Source organism: Anarhichas minor, unplaced genomic scaffold (genome assembly GCF_050575085.1).
Source record: "Anarhichas minor isolate MPS153535 unplaced genomic scaffold, ASM5057508v1 ptg000004l, whole genome shotgun sequence".
NCBI classification, from domain to species: Eukaryota; Metazoa; Chordata; class Actinopteri; order Perciformes; family Anarhichadidae; genus Anarhichas; species Anarhichas minor.
Genome location: NW_027466450.1, coordinates 10284614 through 10297623, shown reverse-complemented (window position 1 = coordinate 10297623; position 13010 = coordinate 10284614). Strand labels below are relative to the sequence as shown.

Sequence of the window (13010 nt, the reverse complement as noted above, 5' to 3'; positions counted from 1 at the left end):
AGTCTCTTATTACAGAATAATAGAATATTGATGAGTGAATATCCAAATGAATGAGCAGGATGAGATCCAGTTAGTGGCATTCAAATACAGCACGCGGCCAAAGGTTTCTCGACATTTGAGCATTTAAATCATACTCTCATAACATTTTTAAGCATCTCATTCCAAAACCAAAACCAGACGAAGAGCACACTCAAGTATGTGAACTCGTATTTTTGGCCATAAAGCGGATGTTTGTTGTATATCAATATGGCATATGCGTCATATCTCTTTTGAATTACAATTCAAATCTAACTTTTTTTCCATTCAACAATTTCCTACAACCATCACAGGGCTTAAAAAGACAGTCAATCACGCTCACATATACAGGAAATCTTGAGTCTGCAATTTATTTACCTAACCTTGTGCTGCATTTGTTTTCGGCACTTTTGCCTTTTGAAGAAAGGAGAGACAGTACTGAGGTGATAGGAAGTGAGGGAAGAGAGATGAGGGGTGACATGCAACCCGAACCGGGGGCATTGCAATTATATTGTCAGCGTCTTAAACCCCTCAAGGCCACGAGGACGGCTCTAACCTGCATGTCTTTGGACTGTTGGAAGAAAAACACACCGAGAACCCAGAGGCAGGTGAATGCTTGCAGTGAGGTGACAGTCGTAACCACCGACCCATCATGCTGACAACAATTTTGCAATAAAAAAAAACATGTATGTGTATTTTGGCAGCAAATACTATGCACCCATCACCACTCTTACTTCCCCTGCTCTACACAAGCCCACTGAATCATCACTGAACATAAGCTATTATTGGAGAATAGTTACAAGAACATACTGCAACTCACAATTTAGCTCAAATGCAGCATTACGACATGCACTCCAACGTACAAACTGTGCTCATACAGTCTGCACACATAGACACTACTAAGAGCTCTGATTACTCGGTGGTACTGTTTGTGCCTGCAACTCACCAACACAAACGCACACACACACACACCTGTGTCTGTACAAGGTCTCTAGATCATATCATCAACCTTGTTCTCCACTCAGAGTCTATTCATCTCTCCAGAATCCCTTTTTTCTTTCTCTTTGCATGCTTTCTCTGAGAAAATAATGGTGACCATTTCCTTTGGAAGGCTGAAGATTAGACACTGTGAGAACACTACCAAGAATAACACACACACACACACACACACAGAGACATGTGCACACCCACACACATACACACAAATGAGTGCACACAGACTACTAAGCACAGCTGAATGACATCACTGTGCTTTTTGTTTTATGGAGGCGTAATGACAGAGCTTCATGCCTCTCTCCGTCCACCTCTTCCCTTTTCTCCCTCTGTTTTTCTCTCCCTCTTTCACTCTCACATACACACAAACAGACACACACACACACACACACATACACACATCTGGTCTCCATTACAAAATAAATGATGTGCATAGTTCTGGCATTTAGTGGTTTTATCACATGACCAGTGCACCTCCCTATGGATTTCTGCCTGAGTACTGCAGTGTAGAAGAGCAGGTGGCTAGCAACCCTGTGTGTGTGTGTGTGTGTGTGTGTGTGTGTGTGTGTGTGTGTGTGTGTGTGTGTGTGTGTGTGTGTGTGTGTGTGTGTGTGTGTGCGGGCGTGTGTGTTAATGTGAGAGCATGTATATGCGTCTGTTTATGTGGGTGTGTATTTTTGTGTACTTATTCTCATGAGCACCAAATGACCTCATTCAAATTGAAGGCTGAGAAAAATGTTCTCAAACTCAGGACATCTCAGCCTGTTTTTTGCACTATACAAGGTGTTCGCTAAGAGTTAGGGCCTTGAGCCTTGAGCTTTGGTTATTCACAGTATAACATAATCACATTTTAGCAAGGTGATTTGTTATTTTATAACTCATCCTCTCAGATTGGCCCTAGTTTGCTGGTTTTAGTCGGACCATAAATGTACAACTGAGGTGATTTGAAGACGCTTAGAAGACTCCACACTTTTCAATAAGTAAACTGTATGTGATTGGCTGGTTTCTCTGCCTTCCGCCCAATTCATGTGGAGATAGACTCCAGCAGCCTTTACCAGCCTTTACTGAAGCATTTAAGACTTAAGCAGAACAGTGTGCCAAGTAATTGCATTTTGCTTTACCCAGTATACTTTTTTAAACATTACTGTACTCTAAAGTTTGCACAAAATCCTCAAATAGGGTAGCTAGAGGCTGAATCTTGCCGGAACCAGGGATCTGTTTTTTTTTTTACTATGATTATTTATCTCTCCTTAGATTTTGAGTGCTCCAAAATGATTGCCATGTTCCCTCTCAGGACTAGTGATGACTGCTCTCATTATACGTTTCTCTCAATTATAATAACACACATGTATTTTTGTCTGTTTCAGTCCACAGTCCTCCTGCTGGAAGCCCCGAGCGCCCCACAGTGGCCCTTTCCCCCCTGCGTCCTCAGAGTTCCTCCCCCTCACGCTGCCCCGGCCAATCGGGTCGTCCTCACTCCATGGTGTCTCCAGGACCCAGCCTAGGGCCCTCACCCCTCTCCTCTCCCGCCTCACGGCCCCTCCTCCCCCTCTCATCCCCTCTCTCCTGCCTCACGCCTCCCAACGTGTCGGCGGCGCTCCTCAACGGGGACCCAGCCAGTCCACTGCAGCCGCCATCGCCGGGCCCCTCCCATAACCAGGGCGTCCTCGCACCTAAACCAGAAAAGGTAAGGCTCATCCTCACGAACAACTAATAAAGCACATTTGATCTTAGAGTTCATTATTATTGGCTTGTTTTAAAGCTGGAGTCTCCCCCTCTGTCACTGAGAGTAATTACACAAACATGCATGCTTGTGACTGCAGGTGAACTCGTCGCATATGACCCCACCGCCAGAAACGATCTCTTCAAGTCTTCCCGTGCAAATGAAGATGCGATTTTAAAAAAGGCGCTGGCCCAGTATTTTACAAATACCAACCTGCCCAAGAGCAGCAGTGTGACATCCTTATCTGCCCTTCGTCCCTTCTCTTCATTTGTTTCATTTGTCCGTTCATTTATTCTAGCCTGGAGCATTCACACCTGAAACTTCTAATTGGAAGCTTCCGCCATATTCTTACTGAGCAGTCCAATACTCATACTACAATACTATTTAGTATGCCAGAAAAAAACATTTAGTATGTCCCAATACATAGTATGCAAATGAAGTATGCCAAAAGTGCCAGGATGTCCCAATGCATCCAGTCTCATTTTGCAGTATGCAAGCCAGCATGCTTTACCAGCTATTCTGACCCACAATCCTCTGCGGATGTATGAGCAAGAGGGTCAAATAGATACTGATATCTCCACCAGCAGTTGCCTCAATTAACCAGATTTGCATACAAAAGATTGTATGTGTTTCGAGAAATGAGAGCAACGAGCAGTTTTTCTCTAATAGAATAATTAGATGTCTTGCTTCTACAATGCAACTTCTATTATTTTCACCACATGCATAATCAAGAGCTGAATGCAGTACATCCACGCTTGTTTTCCAGAGGGAATTATAAGATATCACTCTCGCAAGTACATAAAGAGAAGACAGATCTTGGCTAAACGGGGTCTTAAAACTCTTGATCGTAGAATAGGACTTTGAATACTGATTGGTTCAACATATTTTAATTAATATTTAATTTCAATTAAATAAGATCACAGCCTTCTGTCGAAGGGTGCAACTAGCGATTATTTTCATTATTGTTTAATCTGATTATTGTTTTCTTGATTAATTGATTCATTTCCAATTACAGTTTTCTAAAGCCCCACTCGGTTTCTTCAAATAGCTTATTTTGTCCGATCAACACTCCAAGAAGTATTGATTTACTACCGCAGCAGCTCCTCACAGCTGAGAAATTAGAACTATGGAACAATTGATATTGTTGCTTAAACAATGACAGAAGTGATTGATTGATTATCACAATTCTTTCAGGTTAATTTTCTGTCTGTCGACTAATTGGTTATTCAAGTAATTGTTTCAGCTCTAAATCCGTCATTATTGATGACAATATCCAGTCAGGCAACTGTTGTTTTCCGAGCAGGGAATTCAATATAACAAAACAAATATTGAGTCTGTGAAAGTCAACACCTCCGTTAAAAGAACACAATCCCTCTTGTTTCATACCACTCACTCAGCTATAGTGCACAAATAGTATATATATATAAAAAAAAATAAAGTGTGAAAGGAAAAATTACATAGTGCCACTACTTCCTTTGATTCCAGATGTTTTAGTCATCCTGTAAATACAACTCACCATACTTTTTTAAATTAACTTGATTAACTTTAACACCATCACCTCAGCTTAAAAAAAGGTGTTTAGTCCTCCAAACTTCATGGCTTTGTGTGAAAATCTGTTGTGTGTGTATGATGCGCCAGAATTCCTCTCCTACCTCAGCAAGTGTCATTCACCCAGGCATCTGGCACAAATGGCGAATGCCATCTTATGTTGTGAGATCTGCCGCGGTGAAGCTGTGGATGTTAAATCGGGCTGCGCTGACAGTGAAGGATGGCACCGAGAGCTTGCATCTGTCTCAGCTCCATTTGTTTCACTGTTGGCTCCACTGTCTGGGACAGCTAATCTTTGGCTAGCTGACAAACAGCTCATTGACTATGGAACAGCAGGCAGCGGGCTTGTTTACATCGTCACACTCAAAGATGGCTCGAACCGGATTCAGGTTTATTACTCATATACTGAATATATCTCGTAAAAGTTGGAACAGGGCAGTTAAAGTGCACCAACTGTCATTCTGATATTAAAGAATGCTCTCATCTTAGTACAAAATGTGTTTTTTTCTTTTTTGTTATTTCAAATGCATTCTAGTTTGCTAGTGACATCCTGCCTTACTCAGACTAAATGAGCTGCTACTCTACCCAAAACAACCTCTCAATATGGATTTGGCTTTATAGCTTCCAATTATGATCTAAATGCTGTTTCGGAAGCTTTTACTAACTGACAAGATTAAGATTATTGAGGAAAAGCAGAATACATCTCTGTTTTTAGTTTTTAGTCAGTAGATACACTTTTAAGATACTGAGTATGGGCACAATTAATCAACTGTTGTCTGCCTCGGTCCCAAAATATTAGATCGTATTATCCCGTATTATAATAAAATGTCAGCCTAACCCTTGTTCACAGCACTTACCTTTGTGGCTTTGAGCCTGGCAGAGCAGAAACATCAGGTTTGAAGTCAGGGTGGCGACGAGGCTGCACAGAGTCAGTCTTTGTTACAGAGGAAACGATGAAGCAGCTATGATAACTGTCTGGCAGACACAGTTAGGGTAATCTCTGTTCGACACACTGTCACACTGTCTGGAGCGCATGCAGCCAGCATCCCAGACACATATCACGTTGGACATTGAGGTGTGTTTGGAGAGCGTTTCCAAGAAGTCTGCGCTTGCAGGGTAGCTGCCAACTAAAATGCTGTCAGAATTTCAGTAGCTCCAGAAGAGAGTCTCAAAATGTCTTGAGAGACTATGTTTGACTGAACAGTATTAACGGCTTTGAGTTTAGACAACAACATCAAGAAAAATATGGAGTTACCATGATCCCCATGGGGGGTGCACAGAAACTGTGGTTCAGTGCATCATTTCTCTCAACCCTGAATATCGTAACGCGTCTGCGTTTCCGAAAGGTTAAGCTCAAAACCTGCCTTCGTCAATGGCTTCAACACTGGACTCTTCCTAGATTGCTTTTAGATTATTGTATGTGTGTGCGCGCAATTTTTATTTGGAACGAAATAAAACGTCACACTTAAAAGCATAGATGCTATTTATTTGTGTACCAGTATGTAAAACGAACAAAGAGGAAGGAGGAAAACACAACAGTTCCGTTCCAGTATCCTGCCCGTGTGCTGCAGAGCAAGGCACTCCTCTGGTCCTAAATTAGATTTAAATTGTGTAACGGATTAAATTGTGAGTGCATGCTGCCACCTGGTGGTTCAGCAGCAGCTTGACTCGTGTACTCAGACACACACACACACACACACAGGCGTGCGTACACACACGGGAGGCAGATTAAGCCTTTAAGCCTCCAGATGAAAGACGAGAGGGAGCAATTATTCATTTTTTGTCTGCTGTTTTCAGTCCCACCTCCTCCCTTCCTTCTCTCTTTCTCAATCTCTCTGTTCTCTCTGTCCTCCCTGCTTTCTTCCTGTCCCTCCACCTTTCCTCCTTTCCTCTCCTTCTTTCTGCCCTCTCTTCCTCCTCTTTCCCTCTCTGAGTCCCTCCCTGTCCTTTCCTTTCTCCCTCTGTATCTCACCCCTTTCTCCCCTTCTCTTCATCGTTATGTTCCACTCCATCTTCTCCTTCCTCTCCCAAATTAAAATTCAAACAAGCTTTATTTGCATGACAGGAAGGGAATCTATGTTTCCAAAGCGGTGGAATGTGTTATGTGTACACTCCAGACAGTGAGCATTGTTAGATTTACACGTTTCTAATCCTGTGAGAAATGATCAAGTCTTTGTATTTAGGGAAATACACATAAAGCTCAGGTATTGGAGTGCAGGAGAAAGGAATGCTGTTTATTTTGGGTCTGCTGAGTCAAAGGGTTTACAGCCTCTCTTGCTCTGTCCTTTGTTTTTTCTTTGCTGTCTCATATGACTAAGACTGGTCATTAAGACCCTCTTTAATTATTTGATTTCTTGAGCTTCTGGAATTTTTTCATGGCCGTTGTTTTATATTTTTAACAATTAATTGATTGATCAAAAAATAATGAAATGCAAATTTGGTTTGACAGCTGGGCAGAAAAATTAGTGCTAAATAAATATAGATATATCTAAAAAATGTAGATTTTTCCTTTATTGATTAAAGATTAAGATTAATGATTACGATTATCTCAAGATGAGCTCTCACTGTCGGTTCAGAAACTGGAGCAAAGGAGATAAAAAGAGATGTGAAGACAGAACTCATTAATTAACCATTAATGATCAAAGTCACAAGGGTTGCACTTACAATGTCTTTACACGTTCAGGTGGTGGGAGCTGAGGGCTCACACACACATAAACAAATGAACCTGACAACAGAAAATCTTTGAGAAAAGAGCTTTGCTCTGATATCTGGCATAAGGATAGCATCCTTCTTCTCTCTGCATGCCAAATGTCCTCTTTCACAGCCATGGCAGTTGGCGGCCTATTATTGAAAGTAGTTTTTTTTGTTCTCACCCGCCTCATTCTGCCTTTGATTGGCTAGAACTCGTTGCCTTCTTTGCAGAATTGGTTAAATGTATTGCTGATGAACAAGATTGGTGGAAGGTTGGTATAGGGTTAATGATTTCAACTCAGATTGCAGCCTGCTTGTAAAGTGCTCTCATATATAATTACAATGTCCTGATTATGGGAGAAAAACGTTTTTTAATCTTTTAAATGTTGCTATGTATGTTGTCATTATGGATGGAATAAAATCTCAGATCCGTTGGAGATTAACGTGTCATAATCAAACTTAATGTTAGCGTTAATGTCGACATGGCTCACTGATTAACAAGGAAATAAAAAAAACGGCACTTCGTATCAAAAAGGTTGCTGTTCCCTGCTGTGACTTGACTGTTTAAGAGTCTTTCCAGACAAATAATAACTGAAGATTCAGTGTGACTTTTTCATTTAGTTTTTTAGCGTTCATGTTTGCAACTGTCCATCACAGCATCGTAAAAGTCAGCGCTTGATGGAAAACAATTTTTTTTTAAAGAGATTCCTGATCCAGCAGCCCATGTGTGAAAGAAACAGATGGCTGAGGGAGAGACAGGGCTGATATGGAGGCTCCATGCATCGACAAAAAAAAAAAATGTTTTAATTATGCTCAGGCATGCTCGGTATTGATCCACGGTGTCATGACTGAGACTGTAAAATGAGGCCAAGTGGCAGAAGAGACATAACTGTTTTGTGCTCCTGGTATCACATTGAGTCCGACTGAATGGGCAGCGTTGTACAGCCTTTCTATAATCAAGCATGAATGGAAAAATGTGACTCTGCCTTGATAGGTGCCATTAAGAAACACTTTCTCTACAATCAATACGGATTATTCTACCGCAGTAGACGGTAGACGCACATGTATTCAGCTTGAAGGATCGTTAACTGACCACTTTGCTACCTGTCTGTTCAAAACACGCATTGCAGGCATTCATACTGTGAACATGACTTACTTTTCTGCGTATCAGAGTAGTAACTACTCCCATTACCATTGTTTTTCTTCTCCCTGAGCTGTGAGCGAAGGTCAGAAGGTTGAAGCAGAGGAGAATCAAGCTGCCGCTTTCATTTTGATGTGATAGTTGACCCGAATCTACTTGTTCTGCTCTTAGAAAACAGCCCACATGACATTGCCATGTAAAGAATTTTTTTTGTTTTGTTCTAAAAGATGCAATTTATCTGTCCGTTCTCCTATAACTCACAAATTTGCGGTGATTTTGTTTTTGGTTTCCTGTGTATGGGAGACCCAGAGAACTCGCTCTGTAGTCTCAGCCCTACCATGCAATTATGTGTCCGCATACACTGGTTTCAAGGACTAGTTCAACATTTAAAAACATTTAAAAAGCACAAAAATCCAGCTACCACTTACATCCACAGCTCACTTATTAACAAGTTGTATCTTGTTTGTTTTATGCATACACAAACAGAAATGTCGAGACAACAACTCGCGACTTTACAGGAAGTTGCCATTTAATCTGAGATTGCTAGTCAACCAGCAGATATGCTGCACAGAAGTACTGGGTGGATGAATAAACTGTAGATGCAGCATGTATCTTCCTCTAAAGTATTTATGCTAAGCTAATTATCTCCTGGCTCCAGCTCAACATTTAGCGCACAGACTTTAGAGTGATATTGATCATCTAACCCCCTGAAAAAAAGGCAAATATGTGTACATCCCAACATCTTTAATTAAAGGAGGAAAAATTGAGCATTTGTAAAGAGGAATGACCTCACTGTTACCAAAGCACCAAAGCAGCAGCATAAAAAAGACATAAAATCTCTCATTCCGAATTCTTAAGACTATTGAAAGGACACAGCTCACCTTGCTTTACTGCCTGCCGTCTGATGAAACAAATGTGCTTGTATTATCAGCGGTATCTTGTGTCAGTTGGAAAATATTTTTCTATTTGTTTCATAGATGTGTTTTTTGATTAATGTGTCAGGAGGGAGGATTTGTGCTCTGTGTGATTTTTTTTCATATCGAGAAAAGCAAAAGCAAATATTCTGTAGAGGTATTGTTTACACAAACACCATTTTCATTACAATCTTGTCACTTTTCAAGAGAGGCTTTATGAAACATATATTCCTCTATGTCGCACCGGCATCTGTGTTTATTTGCTCTCCATCTCCTCTTATATCTCCCTCATCCTCTCCATTCACTCCATCCATCATCAGAAGGAGAGGAAAGCAGGTGGTTTATTAAAGCTCTTGTCGGGGGCAGCAGCCAAGAAGAAAACTCGCTCACCTCCCTCCTCCCCGCCCACCCGTGACCCCTCATTGGCTGGTCATGGTGCCGACCCTGCCCACCATCCTCACCACCACCACCACGCCCGCTCAGGTTCCTGTCCGATGGCGTCACAGGGGCGGGCCGGCTCCTGTCCAATCGAGAGTGAGATGGCGGGGGCCATTGGGCTGGAGCCCCTGCACAGGAAGTCCGGTTCCCTGGACACCAACTTCCCCATGTCACCTCCGGCAACACGCGCCGTCAACGCTCTGATGGCCCTCCGGCCTGAACCCAAACCCCTGTCCAGAGAGAGGTGGGCAAACACACACACACACACACAACCACACATAATGACATTATGATGATCTTGCTCTTAATAATGCTAATAACCTTTAAAAAAAAGGTGATAGTTTTGACTTGGAAGCCTATAAGCCACCATTCATGTCCTTGTTTTCTGCGTCATCTGGGATTCAATACCTACTCACAATATGTGAGCTAAGGTCCCCCAGGCGTCTTTTTGGCACACATACAGCTTTGTTTTTCAATGTTTGCTTATAATCATAACTATGGCGGCAAACAATGATTCACTTTATTAAATTACTGATAATTGTTTTTCTAATATTATTGAATTAATTGCCTTGGTAAAAGCAAAAGGCATTTCATACTTTCATATTTCAAAAATATAAAAAAATTCAAAGTGCCTTCCAACTGAAACATTACAGGTAAAGGTGGTGTTGATATTATTAATATTTACCCATAGTGTTAATACTTAGTACTTCCCTGTGTTATTTTTTGATGAAGTTTGTACCATCATTCTTCAATTTAAAAGATTCAGAAAACTAAATAATAAAATAATGTTGAGGTTCACAATAAAACACTGTTGCTGCCCCGTTTGATCTTCAATCACCCAGAGAACCTGATATGTAGAGGGCAGAAAGGAGCACCGACACCTAGTGAAAAGTGTCGGTGGTCAAGTAAAAAGTCACTTTATGCCAAAGAGTAAAATGTACAAGTGGTACTGCGGTCTGGAAAGTACCGGCCCACTTCAAGCTATATCAGTGATTCACATCTAGAAAGAAAAGATGTTAAAGTAGTTTACAACTGTCTGTTTATTATTAAATGACAGCTAAATAATTACCAGTGAATGTTTCCTATAAAAAATAGTTACACGCACGTTAGGGATGATTGTCAGCTGTTTGTCATTATTGTTTATTAGCCAATCAGATCCCTTATTAACCAGCACCTAAAATACAATTTTTAACATATTTGTAACTTTGTTTGCTTTATTGATCAGCTTCAGTGTTGTTTAAATCACAATTTAAAAAGATACCAGCACTTCTACCTTATAAACACCAAAGATATGTATTTATACTGTATATATTCAATAAGAAAGGCCAATACAGTCAACTTATTTTTGATTATTTATTTGATTTAAAAATAAAACAATTTGCCTAACGTGTGGGAAACCTGGGTACAGCTTCCTGCTGTCAGTGTTTTAAATACATTGATAAGGCAGGGTATGCTAAATGCAGCCTCTGCTCCAAGGAGATAAAGTACAGCAACACGGGCTCACATGCCCTCTCATCACACTGCCAGACACTGTTCACCATAATGACCACAGCCAGTGTACCAACAGTCCCAACAGTCCCAGGTGCAGTTGCTCCCAAGGGCCCTGAAGTAATGAGAAAGAGTGTTAAGGTGCCTGTACCTTCATTTCAGCGGGTTGTTAATGCAGAGGTGTGTATAGATTACAGCTATTATTTTACTCTTGATAAACTACCTCAGCCAGAGTAGATTATCATTTTAATTTAAATAATTAAACTGGATTGAATGCATATTAATTGCAAATAGAAGATGGACCACAATTCTAACAGCTTTACAGTAACAGTGGAAGTTAATATGAAGCCGTACAGTAACAGGGTTCAATGAAAACGAATCACTTTATTTGGTACAGGCGATGGTTCTCGCTACTCTTGCTAGCTTTGTTTTTATATGATTAAAACTTTTAAAAATGAGACCTCGGTCTCAATGGATTTTGTCTAAATGATAATAATAATATTGATTGAAAAAAATAAAAAAGCTAACTAGCCAGCTGTTCAACTAGAGCTGAAATACTGATTAATCACTGAATAATAAATTAGTTTTTTGCTTAAAGTAAATGTCTTATCACTTAATTTCTCAGAGTACACCAGAATGCTGCATTTTAAAGCTCATATTTAAAATAAAATTGTCCCGGGGGAACATGCCCCCGCACCGGGTCTCGGGTTCGGGTGCTTGTCACCTTTTTCACCTCTTATGAGTTTGCAGGTATGCGAATTAATGTGTTAAATTTGACACTCTCAGGTACTAAACTTTGAATGAACTGTCACTGCATTACTGACTTGTGTGGCATTTTCTTTAGGCCTCGGAGCGAGTGATTTTAGTGCATTTTGCATGTTGCACTGATCTAACATAACTGGCACAAGCGTGTGTGTGTGTGTGTGTGTGGGTGCGTGTATGTGAGAGAGATTTTCAAAATCCATTAAACATATTGACGGGTTCCGGAGACTCCCAGAGTCGATATTTCCTTTTACCCATAATTCACACTGCTGTCTATACTTGGGAACATACTGAGAGTCTCCACTCATACCTGCACTGGTTAAATGCTTTCAGCATGTGACGTTGTCCACGCCGTTGTGTGTGTGTGCTACAGCTGTGTCTGTGTGTGGCAGGTATCGTGCGGTGGTGCCCTACCCTCCCCAGAGCGAGGCGGAGATCGAGCTGCGGGAAGGGGACGTTGTGTTCGTCTACAAGAAGAGGGAGGACGGCTGGTACAAAGGCACCCTGCAGAGGACAGGACAGACCGGCCTGTTTCCCAGCAGCTTCGTCGAGAGCTTCTGAACTGGAAAAAGTGGACAAAAGAACAAAAAAAATGTTCCTGTTTCTGAGTCGCAAAACACACACACACACACACACACACACACACACACACGCACGAAGGATGGACCGACATTGGTTTCCATGAATCATACTTTCGGATTAAAGACAGATACTGCAACAGAAAACTTTAGTCAAATTAAAATCTATTGAATACTGGCACAAAACATCACAAATATTAATTGTCTTCGGAAACCTATATCGGTCCAACCAATTCAAACACACACACACACACACACACACACACACACACACACACATACAGGAAAGCTAGCCCCGGCTTCGACCAGCCACACAGGGAGCAGGGCAGCTTTTCCCGTCTCTGGCCCAGCTTTGTATCAGAGGGGCTCCAGCAGACTTCGTTGGACCCATGATGTTGACTACTGAAGGCACACAGACTCAAAGAGCACAGAAAGACAAACCCTTGCCTCCCAGTTCTCCTCCTTGGCATCATCCACCAGCAAACACTAGCACAAAAAGCATTAGCTCTGCTTTCCACTGAGACCTCAGAACTTGAATTTGGGTGCTGTCTTTGTTTGAAAAGAGTAGATGTACCGCCAGGTGATGAGGGAAGTGTGTGAGCCTACAGTCCAGGATCATTGTAAGCACATCTCCATGTCTAGTTTGTGACAACAAGCACATTTGTTTCTTACCAACTCAATATATGTTAATAACAATGCATGTAGCATTATTCTATTTT

The 13010-nt window shown here is 41.3% G+C and overlaps 1 protein-coding gene across 1 annotated transcript in view; it reads left to right on the top strand.

Annotated features, from left to right (window-relative positions):
• LOC142969185 (E3 ubiquitin-protein ligase SH3RF3-like) overlaps positions 1-12279 on the top strand; it is a 76112-nt gene extending 63833 nt beyond the window's left edge. The window contains exons 8-10 of the mRNA XM_076108897.1: positions 2376-2695; positions 9346-9707; positions 12106-12279. Of these exons, the coding sequence (XP_075965012.1) occupies positions 2376-2695; positions 9346-9707; positions 12106-12274 (851 nt within the window). The 3' untranslated portion in view covers positions 12275-12279. The remainder of the gene's footprint in view (positions 1-2375; positions 2696-9345; positions 9708-12105) is intronic.
• Positions 12280-13010: the final 731 nt, after the last annotated feature.